At 40.2% G+C, this 17,174-nt stretch overlaps 1 protein-coding gene across 1 annotated transcript; it reads right to left on the minus strand.

The window, feature by feature from the left end:
• Positions 1-241: 241 nt before the first annotated feature.
• Positions 242-958, minus strand: LOC141627908 (uncharacterized). The gene is made up of 2 exons (XM_074441106.1): positions 896-958; positions 242-760 (listed from the first exon to the last, which is right to left on the minus strand). The coding sequence occupies exons 1-2, from the start codon at positions 956-958 to the stop codon at positions 242-244; spliced, it is 582 nt and encodes a 193-aa protein (XP_074297207.1).
• Between the last annotated feature and the right edge of the window lie 16,216 nt (positions 959-17,174).

Genomic DNA, 17,174 nt, shown 5'->3' on the forward strand with positions numbered 1-17,174 from the left:
ACTGAATCTCGAGCCAGGCAAGACGATAAAATAAAAGGAGAATATTTTCCCGGAAAATAAAATACGAAATATGGGAAAATAAAATTAAAGAAATATATTACGAAAATTAAGGGTGTTACAATCCAACCCCCTAATAAAAAGTTCGTCCTCGAAACTTGATAAGAGAACTACCTCACTCGAAAAGATGCGGATTTTTCCCTCGCATAGACGCTTCGGTTTCCCAAGTCTCCTGCTCGAACTTCTAACTCCTCCGCAGAGCACGAACCAAAGGTACAACCTTATTCCTTAACCTCTTTTCCTGACGTTCTAAAATACGAACAGGTTGTTCCTCATAAGTCAGGTTAGGCTCAACTTCGATAACATCGGCTTGCAAGACATGAGAAGGATCACTGCGATAATGGCACAACTGTGACACATGGAACACATCGTGAAGTTTCGACAAATTCGGAGGTAAAGCCAACCTATAGGCCACCTCACGAACTCTCTCGAGCACCTCATAAGGTCCAAAGTACTTAGGACTAAGCTTGCCCTTAATCCGAAATCTCTTGACACCTTTCATCGGCAACACCTTAAGGAACACCTTATCACCAACCTCCAACTCAATCGGTCTATGCCGCAATTCAGCATACGTCTTCTGTTGATCCTGAGCTGCCTTAAGCTTCTCACGAATCAACCTTACATGTTCAATCGATTCTTGAACCAACTCTGGACCAAGAACGGCTGCCTCACTAGAGTCATCCCAACACAAAGGACTACGACACTTCCATCCATAAAGTGCCTCAAACGGAGCCATTTGAATACTCGCTTGGTAACTGTTGTTGTAGGAGAACTCCACAAGTAGTAGACTCTTCTCTTAACTAAATTGGAACTCCAAAGCACAAGCTCGCAACATAACCTTAAGCATCTGAATGGTATGCTCAGTCTGACAATTAGTTGCAGCATGAAAAGTTGTACTCATCTTAAGCTCACTGCCCAAAGCAAACTGCAGGTTCTTCCAAAACTGAGAACAAAACCTCGGATCACGATCGGAGATGATATCCTTAAGAACCCCATGAAGACGAATAATCTCTCGCTGATAAGTATTCACTAGTTCCTCGAGACTCCAAGTCTCCTTCATCGAAATGAAATGCGCGACCTTAGTCAAACGATCAACCATGACCCAAATCTCATTCAATTCTTTCGGCGGCCTCGACAAACCCATGACGAAATCCATCGAAATTGAATCCTATTTCCATGTGGGAATCTCCAAAGGTTGCAGTAGGCCACCGGGTCTGTGATTTTCAAAGTTGACCTTCTGACAGAATAATGGACAACGGCTCATAAACTCGGCGATCTCTTTCTTCACATTCGGCCACCAAAACCGTAGCTTCAGATCCTTATGCATCTTATTGCCACCAGGATGAACCTAATAAGGAGTACTGTGAGCCTCCTTGAGAGTCTTAGATTTTAATATCTCACAGCTAGGTACACACAGATGCCCACTAAAGCTATCCTTCTCAATTAGACCGACTTGGGCGGGATGGATCTCGAAGTTATTAGGGACTAAAGTGTCAAAGTTGATAGGAGAGGAAGTGTCATCGTGATTCGGTCGGCTATGGTCTCGTAAAGCCGCCATTCTAGGATTTACATGAGGTGTATTTGGTGGTGTTTGAGGTAGTGTATTTGGGATTTGGAGATTGTGGAAAGGATTTTCTACGAATGGATCAATGGTAGTGACGGTTGTTTGCTCTTGTATAGTGGTTTCAAGGTGCGTTTGGGTGGTTGCGATTGCTTGGTTTGAGGAAGTTTGATAGGAATCCGAACCCTTGATAAAGTCCTACTCCGTAAAGCTCGAAAAAGCCTTTCCGGTTCCAGGTCACTAGACAAAGAATTCCCATTTCCTCTAGGCATGCACTTCAACAAATCGTTAGAATCCTAGTGTTTGTTTGACACTAGGGATAAGCAATAGCACAATCACTCTACAATAAACAAGACACTACGCACAAAATCAAACAAAAACACCAAAACTAAAGCTACGATTCTTAACTAACTAAGTACAATCTAACGCCATCCCCGACAACGTCGCCATTTTGATGACCGAGTTTTGTCGTCATTTCTTTCGCCAAAAACTATTTGTAAATAACCCAATTATAGTAGTATAATCGGGGTTGAATCACGAGGATGGAGTGGAGTTGTACTTAATTTGTTTAAATCCAAGTTTAGTCAAAAATCAAGGAAGTTGGTGAAATCAATTAAACTAAGACGAGAGCAATTAAAAGTAAGTTGACTAAGATAATGAAATGTAAATAATTGATGGAAAACTAGGGTAATTAAGTTCACCCAAGCAAGGTAGACTAGAAACGGTGCTAACAAGTTATGGGTAATTAATGGTCTAGGATTAAGGGACAAATTTCTTGGCCTCTCCTAATATTGAACACAAAATTCTCACTTTGATTATCAATTCATCACAAAAACACTACCAACCATCCCTAAAAACATTTATTCAAGGAAATACTAAGCATATATTGATAAAATATGCAAACTTTCACTCACACATTTCATCAAACACCTTCAATGCATGCTTATGAAGATCAATAAATAACCCAAAACACAAATGTTAACAATCTATTCACAACATCTAACCCTTACTTGAGATCCCCCTAAACCCTAGGGAGGACTATTCACTCATGTTAACAAGAGACATGTGAACAATTGAAGAGAGAAACACAAACACAACAATAAACATTATGCTAATTCAAACAACGATTAAAGATAGAAAAAGAAATGTAAACAATTGAAAACTAAAATTAATGAACAAGGAAAGAAATTATACCAACACTTGGAAAGATTCAAACTTTGGATTATAATTGTAAGAATTTCTTCAAATCTTTAATTACAACCCAACCACTAAGATGTAAACTATTCAACTAAACTTATCTAAACTAATTTGTAAAGTAATTAAGGAATGAGTAATGGAAGATTAAAACTTGATTATGAGAACTTATCATAAAAGTAGGAGATATTTTAAGATCTAGGGTATTGTGTCCAAATGAAACTAGGGAGGGGGTATTTACAGGTTACACGAAAGTTAGGTCAAAAATTATGAAGGATTTGAAAATGCGGAGAGGGGGTCCCACCCGGTGGACTGGCCATCGGTGGCCTGCCTGGCTGGGAGTCTTTTGTTCATTTTATTCCATTTAGGAGTCTTCAATTGTGCACAGTCGGGCTACCGGCTGCCGGTGGGCTACCCGGGTGGGAGCCCCCTATATTTCTTCTTCAAAAATCAATCTCCCTAATATCATCAGGTATGCATGGCCGGTGGGCCGGCTGCCGGTGGCCCACCCGGCTGGGAGTCTCATGTATGTTTTTTTGCTTTTATTCCTTTGGCTCATTGAGGTGGGTGCCCAGCCGGGCGACCGGCTGAGGCACTCTTCTCACCTTTCCTCATGTTAGCTTCCAAATCCGGCTTTCTTGCTTCCATTCCTCCATTTCCGTCTCAAATCCTACAATATGAGACACAAATTCATAGAACGGGTAATAGAGACACAAAATGCAAGTTGATACCGTCGTTCAGTACCAAAAATAAATACCTAAGTACTGCTAATAGAAGTCAGCGGTAAGTAGGGTCGATCTCCACAGGGAGGCTATCTAGCTAACTACCTATTTAAATAGGTCTGTCGGGCTGTCACAATAGGGGTTTTAAAAATGATTTCTAACTAATACTAAATACTGGCAAGAAGAGAAATAAGGAACTAACAACAAAGAGAGAGAAAAAACTAGGATGTCGGGTCCTCAACGAATATCAGATAAATGCAGCTAAAGTTGCAGATAAATCACATAAATCAGTCTAAGGGGCAACGAATATCTCCTTCCGGTCTCAATTAACCCTAAAACACTATTAGCTTAGCTTCCGCCCTCACTAAAGCATCCTAATGTTCACTGCAAGTCTCACCCCTTCTAACCTTCCGGTTTAGGTCAAGGTCTACCAAATCAATTAGCTAAATGCGTCGACTCAAGCAACTAATTGCAATTATATGCAGTGATTAACAACTTAGATATAATTATAGCGATAGATCTACAGACCTAATTAGCGAAGATCATTTATTCATTGATTTCCCTAATCCTAGCAAATAAATTAGCTATTCATAATAAGGAATCTAATAGCAATAATAGCAAAGCAATCAATTAAATGAAACATAATGAAAGAATTAACTAAACTAATAGAGGAGAAGTAATAGGAACTAAATTGCATAAATAAAATAGAGATTAAGAGAAATGGAAAGCAAGGAATTAAGATTAAGAATAAGAGAAGGAAGAAATTACAAACGAATCCGAGAGAAAACGAAATTAACCATCACGCCGTCTCAAGAACTCCAACATTGTCATTCTAAAACTGAGTAAAAGGAAGATCTCCCCTTAGGTCTAAATTACCCTCTTATATATACTAAGAGGTAATTTATTAAACTATTATTAAAATAAATTTAAGATAGCATAATAAAAGATCTCGACTAAGCTTTCTCGCAGCAACATCCTATTCGATCGAAAAGAGACATCTCTCGATCGAACTACTTCTGGCATTAGTGCTCCTCGATCGATCAGCAATGCTCTTGATCGAAGTCTTCTTGTAGTCTGACCCCTCGATGGAGCATGTGAGGTCCTTCAATCGAGCTTATTCTTCAGGTGAACCATTCGATCGAATGGCCTAGGCACTCGATTGGCATAGTGGCAGCATGTCTGACACCGTCATACTCCAAATGCCTTACCAGGACCACTTAAGGTATGAGAACACCACCATCTCGGTTACCCGAAGCAATGATAATCAAATAGACAATAACGAAACGTACTTTAATAGTAAATAAGTTTAAGTGATACAAGCCAAACTCCAAAAACTGTAAAAAGAAAATGCAAGGTTCTCAAAACTGTCAACTACTCAACAACTACAAAATGTTCGACACAGCGGAAGACTTCTAAACTGCAACGTGATGACTCATCCCAGCTATCCCACGCGCATCGTCTCATACCTGCTCAATAACTGCTCACCACCCCCGAATGGATCACCACAGTTTTTTAAAACATTTAAACGGGGTCAGTACTGACTACATAAAACAAATGCCACAATGAAACAGAAACACAAACAGTCCATACAGCTCAAACAATCTCCAGTCTCCATCTCCAATCTCCACACAACTGACTACACACTAAAGTGTGTAGCCCTGCCAGAGTACCCATCGCAACAAGTACTCCACGCCACCAGTGGGGGACCGCAGCCGTACCCACCAAATCCCCGCTCATCTCCATCGAGAGATAAACCCAAGTTCATTAATGTGCACATCCCCTCTGTGACGGGTTCCACAGAGGGCGAATCAAGGGCGTGAAGCCACTCCCGCAATTGACTCCACTCAGCCAGGGACGCGCCCCGAAGATCATAGACAGTTACACAATCAATCCACAATATACTATCAACAACACCAAAACCAATCAAACATTATAATTACTCAACAATCACAACAACAATCACCAACAACTTATGTAGCCAATACTGAGTAGGGAAACCCTACCTGGAACAACAATCACCAAGATCGTCACAATCAGATAATCAACATCGTCCTTCACTGAAATTACTTCCTATCAAACATACAATCATACAATCACAATCTAACATCAACAATACTCCCCAAAACCCCCAAATTACCCAATTAGAGTTTCAACCAACTTTAACAAAACATTATAAAAATTATATAAAAAGCTTACCCTCGACACACGGATCTCAACGGCGTAAAGAACAAGATGATCCGACACTCCTAGCCTTGGGGATTTGTTAACAATGCGAGAAACACACTTACGTAACTTCTTTTCTTCTCAAAAGGGGTTTTTAGAATGATAAAAGAGATTAAGAAAGATGATGGAAGCATTATATACTAATCCCGCATTATTAACAAAACCCGTCAAAATCACCCTAAAACACACTTACTCAATTGAGTAAGTGACATACTCGATCGAGTGCCCCTTACTCGATCGAGTGCCACACGTACTCGATCGAGTACCCATCAGGTAGACTACTATTTTGCGTAAAAACATACTTACTCGACAAAGTAAGCCCCACTCGATAGAGTACCCATAGACATAGAAAACCGTAGTATTACAGTCTTCCCTCCTTAAATGGAACTTCGTCCCCGAAGTTCAACCCATACATTAAAACAAACATACTAACTCGATTAAGACACAACAAATCAACTACGAACTCAAAACAAAACCCCAACCTATAAAACATGAACTCTTAACACCAACTCCACCAACTATGCCTACCTTCACAATACAGCTCACGATATCGTATCGACTACATCATAGTCTCTCTCGACACCAACTCCAAACACTACCAAATACTATCCACAAACGCTGCTAGCTTCGTAACATATTATACACTAGAAAATGCGATATCAAGACACTCATAACATCAAACGGAATGTTACATTCTACCACCCTTAAAAGGAACTTCGTCCTAGAAGTTTACTCACACTCATAAACTGTAGGTTAATATCCGTATACTACCCTTTAATTGCAGGACTATAACGTAAATTTAGACATGCAATTTATAGTCATAAAACGATAAACACAATGAAATGATTAATGTATAGAAATAACCTCGGGTCCTTTAAATTGCGGCGTAAAGAACAAATCAAAGCGATTTCCTCCTAATCGTTACACCCAAGACTTTGTCCGAGATATGCCCTTGTGCTAGAACAGTGTTCTCCGATTGCCTTGCAATATAGGGAGAACTGATGTGAGTTTTGTCGAGATGAGAGATCTCAGGTTTTTCAGAGGAGAATGCTCTTCAAAACCCTAGTTTTTCTGCAAATGAAATTGTCTAGGTCAAAAGGAGAGGGAGTCTCTCCTTTTGTTTGGTTCGGCCGGACCGAGTGCATGCATGGGGAAGTGGGCTTCCACTTCCTCTTAATTTTAGCTCGAGGTCCAGTTCGCCAAATGCTAAAATGTATATGACGGGTTTATATTATAAACTGTTATCGGTTATCGGAAATTAAGGCATCAGCTAATAATACGGGTTAGCTGAATTATTAATTCGTGTCCGACAAAGCGATATTGTATAATTATATTCAATATACATTTAATTAAATATAAATCGTTTATATTTAATTTTACTGAATTAATAGTTAATTCGCCATAGCCCATGATATTTAATCCGTATTAAATACAATATCTCAACATCACACATTTGACTAATTACTAGTCAAATAACTCCTGACTAACCGGTTAGTCAATTTTGGCATCTACATGAAAGTATTTTCATACCGTCACATCTCTCGAACGTATCCTATAGGTGTGACTTTTAGGGACCAGTTGATCACCGCCATCCGTATGACAATAACGTCAAACTTATCTAGCAAGCCAACCGTTATTGATAAACGTGGATCAACGGATAATAATACCAAAGTATGCCCTTTGATCCTTTTAGAGGTTTATAAGTCCTTGCACTAATTGTTAAGGACACCAACCCCAACAAGCTCCCACTTGTCCGTACAAGTGTATGTGCAATGACGTTATCCGCACTAACCGGAGGACACAAGCTCCAACAAACTCCCACTTGTCCGTACAAGTGTATGTGCGATAACCGATTCTCATATTCATTTAAAAATTTCTCCCACTCAATGTAAAACAATTTGCAGATCCGGATCCGCAAAGGTCGTATTTTACAATCGATCCGTATCTAGAGTGGTTTCCCCGACTAGAGAGTAACTTAACCGATAAAACGAATCCGTATCCGAGCATGGCCATGCATTTCGATTCTGACTCCTCGAGTGGCCCTGAGAAATATCGAGTACCCGATAAAGGCTGAATATTTCCTTCAACTCGACTCCTTCCGATCTAAGCACGACATGAAATGACCCAGAAAAATCTACTTGGCCCCACATTACGGATGACCGTGAGAAAGAAACCAAAGTCACCCAAAATCATCGTAGTCTCAAGAGACAGTCGATAGTCAAGAGATTCGACTCTAAGGATCACCATGGAAGTCCTATCCACGACCAGGCAACGAATGTTATAAAACATTTAGGACTCCACGTCGATGTCACAATGGTGTCCTACGAAATATCCGTATAAATCGCCTCTGTGATTGGTCAGTCAACCGGTTGACTTATGGCTCGTTGAACCCACCATCAACCAACGTCACAAAATAATTGCCAGAGTTATCAGCTCATGTGGGCAATTAAGGACTAACAATATATGATGTTTGTTCAGTTCACTTTGTGGTGTTCAAAATCGTCGTACAATTCCACATGAAAAACAAAATATATATATATAAAATATCAAAACGATGATGTCGTATAGAGTACAAAGGAGAATGAATCTGATCCATAAAAGAGTACTACAACTTAGGAACACGTTTGATTCCCATGGAATTAACGTGCCCTTCATGCTTATCTTGTCGTAATGCTTTAGTGAGAGGATCTGCTATGTTATCATCCGTAGCAATCTTTTCTATCACTACTGTCTTTTGCTCCACGTAATCTCCGATTAGATGAGCTTTCCGTTGTACATGTCTAGACTTGTTGCTAGACTTTGGCTCCTTAGCTTGGAAGATGGCACCACTATTGTCGCAATAGATGGTGATCGGGTCATTCGAACTAGGCACTACAGATAGCCCATGTAAGAATTGACGCATCCATATCGCTTCCTTTGTAGCTTCGGACGCGGCATAGTACTCGGACTCGATCGTAGAATCTGTAGAACATTTGTTTCGAACTCTTCCACTGATCGCGCGCCATTAAGAGTAAAAACGAATCCTGACCGAGATTTCGAGTCATCACGATCCGTTTGGAAGCTAGCATCTGCGAATCGTTGCGCATAGCGTTTGAGAGCCTCCATAAGTCAATGCCCAATCTTTAGTCCTCCGGAGGTACTTAAGAATGTTCTTGACAAACCCAATGTGGTTCACCTGGTTCTTTGTTGGAATCGACTTGTCATACTCAATGCATATGCCACGTCCGGACGTGTGCATATCATGGCATACATGATTGATCCTATAGCCGAAGCATAAGGAATCCGTGTCATGCGCTCTTTCTCTTCCGGTGTCTCTGGTGCCTGAGACTTGCTCAAATGCACCCCTGGAGCCATGGGAAGGAACCCCTTCTTGGAGTTAGTCATGCTGAATCTCTCTAGGACTTTGTCTATGTAAGACTCTGATCGAGAGATAACATCCGTCGTGATCTATCTCGATAGATACGGATGCCTAGAATTCTTTGTGCCTCTCCCAGATCTTTCATCCGGAAATGGTTTTTCAACCATACTTTCACCGAAGTTAAGAGAGGTATGTCATTCCCAATCGGGAGTATGTCGTCAACATACAATATTAGGAAGACAATCTTGCTCCCACTCGACTTGATATATAGACATGGTTCCTCGACCGATCGAGTAAATCCATTTTCTTTTATCACTTGGTCGAAGCGATGATTCCAACTCCGTGATGCTTGCTTAAGTCCATAAATGGAACGCTTAAGCTTGCACACTTTCTTAGGATGTTCGGGATCGATGAAACCTTCGGGTTGTACCATGTACAACTCTTCCTCCAAAAAGCCGTTTAAGAAGGCGGTTTTCACATCCATTTGCCAAATTTCATAGTCATGAAAAGCGATCGCTAAGATAATCCGAATGGAACGCAAAGATAACTACGGGTGCAAAAATCTCATCGTAGTGCAAACCTGGCACTTGGGTGAAACCTTTTGCAACTAGTCGTGCTTTATAGATATCTTGTTGACCTTCCACGAAATGCTTTATCTTGTAAAGCCATTTGCATTGAAGGGGACGAACCTTAGCGGGTAAGTCAACAAGATCCCACACGTTGTTCTCATACATGGAGTCCATCTCGGATTGCATGGCCTCAAGCCATAGTTTCGAGTCAGAACTAGTCATGGCACCTTTATAGGTTGCGGGTTCACTACTCGTTAAGAGTAGAACGTCATCTATGTCATGTTCCTCGACCATACCGATGTATCTGTCCGGAGGAAAAGAGACTCTTCCCGACCTCCTAGGTTCCTCAGGAATGTTCACCGCAGCCGGGATTGAAGGAATAGGTTCCTCCAATAGTTGCTCGGTATTTGGTTCTGGAATCTCCGACAGGTCGAAGGTTCTATCACTCTTTGCATTCTCGAGAAATTCCTTCTCTAAGAATGTCGCACTAGCCGCAACAAAAACACGTTGTTCGGTTGGCGAATAGAAGTAATGACCACGTGATCCTTTAGGATAACCTATAAAGTATGTCTTGACCGATCGCGGGCCGAGCTTATCTTCAGGTCTCCACTTGACATAAGCCTCGCAGCCCCAAACCCGTATAAAGGACAAGTTAGGGACCGTTCCCTTCCATAGTTCATATGGAGTCTTGTCAACAGCTTTAGACGGACTTCGGTTAAGTATTAGAGCGGCTGACAAAAGAGCATAACCCCATAATGAATCAGGTAAAACCGTGTGACTCATCATGGATCGAACCATATCAAGTAGTGTTCGATTTCTCCGTTCGGACACACCATTCAACTGAGGTGTTCCAGGTGGAGTTAACTGTAGGGCAATCCCACAGTCCTTTAGGTGTTGATCAAACTCGTGAGAAAGATACTCGCCACCACGATCTGAACGCAGTGTTTTAATCTTTCTACCTAATAGGTTCTGTACCCTATTTTGGTATTCCTTGAATTTCTCAAAGGATTCACTTTTGTGCTTCATTAAGTAGACATAGCCATATCTACTCAAATCGTCCGTGAAAGTGATGAAATACCTATAGCCTTCTCGTGCGGTGATTGACATAGGACCACATACATCCGTGTGTATGAGCCCTAATAGGTCAGCAGCGCGCATTCCAACACCTTTGAAGGAAATCCGAGTCATCTTACCGATGAGACATGATTCACACGTGCCAAATGATTGAAAATCAAAGGCCGAGATAGCTCCATGTTTGATGAGCTGTTTTACGCGTTTCTCATTAATGTGTCCCATACGGCAGTGCCATAGATACGTTTGATCTTTGTCACCAACCTTTAACTTTTTATTCATTATGTGTAATATTTCCGAGGTCTGATCTAAAACATAAATTCCGTTCATGGAAACGCCTTGTAAATCATATCGTGTAATGAGAAAATGCAAGCATTGTTTTCTATTACAAATGAAAAACCAAGTTTATCAAGCGCAGAAACTGAAATAATGTTTTTCGAAAGACTAGGAACATAATAGCAATCATATAATGATAACTCAAATCCGCTTGGAAGCTGGATCACATATGTCCCCTTGGAGATGGCGGCTACTCTTGCTCCATTCCCGACACGCAGTCCACCTCACCCTTTACGAGGGGTTCGATGTTTCGAGCCCCCGCACATGATTACAGATGAGAACCACAACCAGTATCAAGTACCCAAGTTCCGTAACTTGCGTGGTTAATCTCAATCATATGAATAAAAGTAGAAGAGAGAGAAGACATACCAACGGTTTAACACGACCGCCTTTAAGTCCTCATGATAAACGGGACATGTGCGTCTCAATGCCCATCATGTGGCAATGGTGGCATTCCATGTTTTCACTCTTGCTCTTTGTCATGCACGATGAGTTACTCGCCTCACCAGGACCACTCTTACCTGAACCCGACTTCTTGAACTTCGCCTTACCTCTTCGTTAGGTTTGCCGGAGCTTTGCCCTTACCTTTCCCTTTGTTTGACACAACGAGAACATCCTGTTTCGAACTCCCACTGAACTTCATGTCCTTCTCGGTCTGTACGAGGAGGGAGTGCAATTCATGGGGAGTTTTCTTCAAATCATTCATATAGTAATTCGCTCTGAATTGCGAATAACCATCGTGGAGTGAGTGAAGAATACGGTCGATAACAATATTCTTGCTGATGTTACGATTAAAGGTCTCCGGTTTCTCGACATTCTCAATCATGCTGAGAATGTGTGGGCTAACCGGTTGGCCCTTCTGGAGTCTCGCATCAAAGAAGCGAGTGGTATGCTCATAGGTCACGATTCTCGGTGCTTTCGAGAATTCCTTAGTGAGCGTGGTGAAAATCTTGTTTGCACCATGGGCTATGAAGCGTTTATGCAAATTGGGTTCCATTGCAAAAATAAGTACGTTCTTTACCGCACCCGCTTCTAAAGCGAAATCGTTATACTTGTCGATCTCGTTTATTCCGGCCGTGGGGCCTGGGTTTAACGGCATGGGCTCAAGCGGATATCCGAGCTTTCCGTCGGCGGCGGCGGCATTCCGTAATGCCGCCTCCCGGTCAGAAGTTGGATCCGTCATTCTTCGATCGAGTAGACCGATTCATCCGACTCATGAAGATCCTAAGCCAGGACTCACGGTCCAATGTGGCACTTGGCATTGGGTTATCACTTGAACCACCATTTGATGTTTAGCGGTTTTTAATACGTGATCTACACTGAAAAAGAAGGAAAAACAAAACGAAATAAGCAACTCATCGAGGTGATTTAAGTCTATTTTAAAATTCATTTTAAACATGTAGACTCTCCCACTTGCATAATTGATCTCCCTCAAGAATGATACAAGTGATCCCAAGACTCAATTTAAAACCGATAAGCCAACCGTTTAGCTAATTCTTCCCGAAGAACTCTTGGTCGATAGATTTCCGTAAATCCTATCTATAGTCCACCATAGTCACAGGATCGTACGAGTGACCATAGTGTTGAGATAAAATAGGTCAATCGGTTCCAACTTACCCGACGTAGAAGGGGTCATAGTATGCCTACCGACGAAGAAGGGACTCATTGGAGTTTGACCTATAAAGACTGTTCTCAATTTTTGTTTATACGAGGAAGATCCCATCAACTAAATTATAATTCATTTTAAGTGAACGAATAACTAGCGTCTGCGTGAATGAATTAATTTGGGTGATGGCTTAACATGATCGTGTGACATACGAATGTCAAAGAAAACTAACTCGTGACCTCTATATGTGTCAGTTTTCATGTAATAATTAGGTGGTTTGGTTTTTAGGCGGAAAATGATGCAAATTATCGTAACAATGAATAAATAAAGTAATGCAATACGTAAATAAAAAATTTCCTAGTGTGGCCTATCCTAGTAAAAGAACATAATACAACTTTGGAATCCACCGTTGGACCCGAAAAGCTTGTCTTGATGTTCCATCTTGATCCAAGTAGCGGGAGTGAGCATCTGGTCTCCATCTTTGGTCTTCTCAAAAATTACAAATTTATAATTACAAAATATAAACCTATTTACATTCTAATTAAAACTGTAATTACAAGTGAAAAATCCAAAACGGAGATACAAGATCTCAAAATACAACCAAGACCGTGTTCCATCATTACGGTAACACGTTCTACTAAGGCCACACTAAGTTACAATCAATTGTAAAAATTAAATACGTAATTAAAAGGCATTCACGGCATTCATAAATTAACGATAAATAAAAATGCATCAACTAAAAAAATTCATTCGTGACATAATTCCGTAATTATGTTAAATTTATCCAAACCACCTTTTAATGATTAAAATTCATGTGATAAAACCGCTTCTATCATTTAATTTTAATCCATTATAATCCGTCATTTTAAAGACGCTTTAAAACAACTATATGGTACGTGAGTGAATCAATTCACTATTAAGCGAGTGTACTATATCCGTATAAAGTACATATTTAAGCCAAAAGAAAATTTAAATCAAAAGAAACAAATTTTCAAAGTCAAGAAAAGACGAAATCCCTCGATCCAGGGACATAAGTGCTCGATCGAGGGACGGGAGGGCTCGATCGATCAATCAAGCAAGTCGATCGAGAGGTATGCTAACCAGAGGTGCTCGATCGACTAAACCGGAGGTCGATCGTGTACCTATATCAGCAAAACTACTCGATCGAGTACGAGGACAACTCGATCGAGCAGAGGGGTTTTGAAAGCAGGTCGATCGAGTACAGCAAGGACTCGATCAAGCAAAAAATTTGGAACAGGGTCGATCGAGTACAGCAGGGACTCGATCGAGCAAAAATTATACAGAAAAGCCACTCGATCGATTAAAAACATGGTCGATCGAGTGCAAAAATCTCTGGAAAATCCAAAACCCTCGTGAAAACATATTTCGAGACAAAATCAATTGCAAATATGATCAAAAACGCATTAAAACAAATTTGACAATTGACAAAACATGACATATTGTTATAATCTCTGTATAAAACAACAATATGCAAAAACCAAATCGAAAAAACATGAAATTACCGTGTAATACATGACACGGTTTGAAAAAAAAATCTGCCGTGTATACTAGGCACGGTTTTCAAAGCAGAAAATCATCGTTTCAAAAACGTTTTATGAAAAACACATGAAAAATTCACGTGGCCTCGCTCTGATACCACTTGTAGGTTAATATCCGTATACTACCCTTTAATTGCAGGACTATAACGTAAATTTAGACATGCAATTTATAGTCATAAAACGATAAACACAATGAAATGATTAATGTATAGAAATAACCTCGGGTCCTTTAAATTGCGGCGTAAAGAACAGAAATCAAAGCAGATTTCCTCCTAATCGTTACACCCAAGACTTTGTCCGAGATATGCCCTTGTGCTAGAACAGTGTTCTCCGATTGCCTTGCAATATAGGGAGAACTGATGTGAGTTTTGTCGAGATGAGAGATCTCAGGTTTTTCAGAGGAGAATGCTCTTCAAAACCCTAGTTTTTCTGCAAATGAAATTGTCTAGGTCAAAAGGAGAGGGAGTCTCTCCTTTTGTTTGGTTCGGCCGGACCGAGTGCATGCATGGGGAAGTGGGCTTCCACTTCCTCTTAATTTTAGCTCGAGGTCCAGTTCGCCAAATGCTAAAATGTATATGACGGGTTTATATTATAAATCGTTATCGGTTATCGGAAATTAAGGCATCGACTAATAATACGGGTTAGTCAATTATTAATTCGTGTCCGACAAAAACAGTATTGTATAATTATATTCAATATACATTTAATTAAATATAAATCGTTTATATTTAATTTTACGAATTAACTGGTTAATTCGCCATAGCCCATGATATTTAATCCGTATTAAATACAATATCTCAACATCACACATTTGACTAATTACTAGTCAAATAACTCGGACTAACTGGTTAGTCAATTTTGGCATCTACATGACAGTATTTTCATACCGTCACATCTCTCGAACGTATCCTATAGGTGTGACTTTTAGGGACCAGTTGATCACCGCCATCTGTATGACAATAACGTCAAACTTATCTAGCAAGCCAACCGTTATTGATAAACGTGGATCAACTGATAATAATACCAAAGTATGCCCTTTGATCCTTTTAGAGGTTTATAAGTCCTTGCACTAACTGTTAAGGACACCAACCCCAACATAAACATCATCAGCCAACTATCAACTCTTATCGAAGTATTCTCCTATTTCTAAACATCGAACTACTACAAGCACAGTCATGACCTTTTAACAATATCAACCACAATACAAATCGATCCTTTATGCTACATCAACGCTCTACTTCCAATTATACTACAACATGCACAACCATCAAACTCTCTTTTATAGCATCCTACTCCTCTTAAGATAAATGTTACGTCCTCGTAACTCACTAATACTAAATCCTTAGCTATATCTTATTATTATCCTCATCACCACCGCATGTCAAAGATAGCCGCCTATAATCTAAACACTCACCATTCCAATATATAAGGCTATCTTACTTAACAGTTCTCATACCTCAATTCACTCGGCACACCACCTAACCTATACCACAAAATCTTTAACTTAACCAAAACTTCAACTGTTCCTTGTCACCGCCAAAACGACATAGTCCTCCATACATGCACCTATCTTCACACTCAAAACTCATGATCCACAATTATTACACACACTCACAGTAGGTCCTCAAGTTCTCCCTTTTATTACCACAAAGTCATCCACAACTTACCATGATACTAATATCCAACACCCTATACTCACTGTCTCAACAAAAGATTATGGACCACCTGCAGCTTTCAGATCTGTACAACACATGTTCCACGAATCACTTGCCATTACTAAGTCAACCAATGCCTCCTCTAAAAGAACATCACAAGTACTCCAATAACCTCTCACAACCGTGTCCCATAAATAGGATATCACTATACCATGACAACAACGAAAACATACAAAACTCTCTTCCATATCATACTCTACCCTTACTCCCAAACTAAAACTGGTAAGAAATATCAATAAACAAAACAACCATCTATATGTACAACCCAAAACTCACAGGAAGCAACATCAAACAAAACAACAATCTATGTATAAGTGGTATGTACTTTCAAAACTCAAATCGTATTCATTTCGCCTACTCCACCACAACCGGTGACGGCATCGCCCAACATCGCCACCAACAGCCGCACCGCAGCGCGAAAATACCCGCATCACAACATGAAGTACCGTGCCTGGATCACCACCTGAGGCACAACAACCACATCGATAGACATCACAACCACATACAATTCCCATAAACAATACCTCAGTATAACTTTCCGGACAAGAAAACTTACTCAAAACTAATTTACTGGTTCATAACACAACATTTTAAACGGAATAAACAGACAAGAATCTCATGAATATCACCCATACCTTTTTATGGAATAAACATATATCAGGAATACACATACAAGTATAACTAGCCATGCCAGATCACCCAAACTATCACGTTTGAACATCATTCCATTAGGTTACCGTATCCAACATATATTACAGAACATTTAGATAACAACTTTATGACTATCACACCGTACCACTTATTGTGAGGTCAGAACCTCACACAAACGTTTATACATATCCTAGACCCATAATCACATCCAACTAGTCAATCCTGATCACGTAAGTTACCACTTGATAAAGGTTACCTCTCGCCCGAGCTTAACTCCTATACTCCTCATAACATATTCTCCCATTCGCATACCATCACCTCCTGCCAAGTATAACTATACCATTAATATTAAACTACTAGCACCCGTCTCATATAACCACATCTTATACTTCCTCTCAAACGTATATATCAATCCGGCCTCTACAAAATCAACCTCTTTAGAATTGTTATCCTTCTTATCTATCATCACCCTTAACCACTAGTGACAACACCACAATACCCCCACTGCTCGTATAACAAACCTTTTACACTCATCTCTAAACATCATGGTTT

Source organism: Silene latifolia, chromosome Y (genome assembly GCF_048544455.1).
Source record: "Silene latifolia isolate original U9 population chromosome Y, ASM4854445v1, whole genome shotgun sequence".
Lineage (NCBI taxonomy): Eukaryota > Viridiplantae > Streptophyta > Magnoliopsida > Caryophyllales > Caryophyllaceae > Silene > Silene latifolia.

Excerpts from the sequence above, each read along its gene's own strand:
- LOC141627908 (XM_074441106.1), bottom strand. The coding sequence starts at position 958 with ATGAGTACAACTTTTCATGCTGCAACTAATTGTCAGACTGAGCATACC. Across the intron at positions 761-895 it reads ATACCATTCAGATGCTTAAG|TGTCGTAGTCCTTTGTGTTG; the intron begins GTTATGTTGCGA and ends TATGGATGGAAG.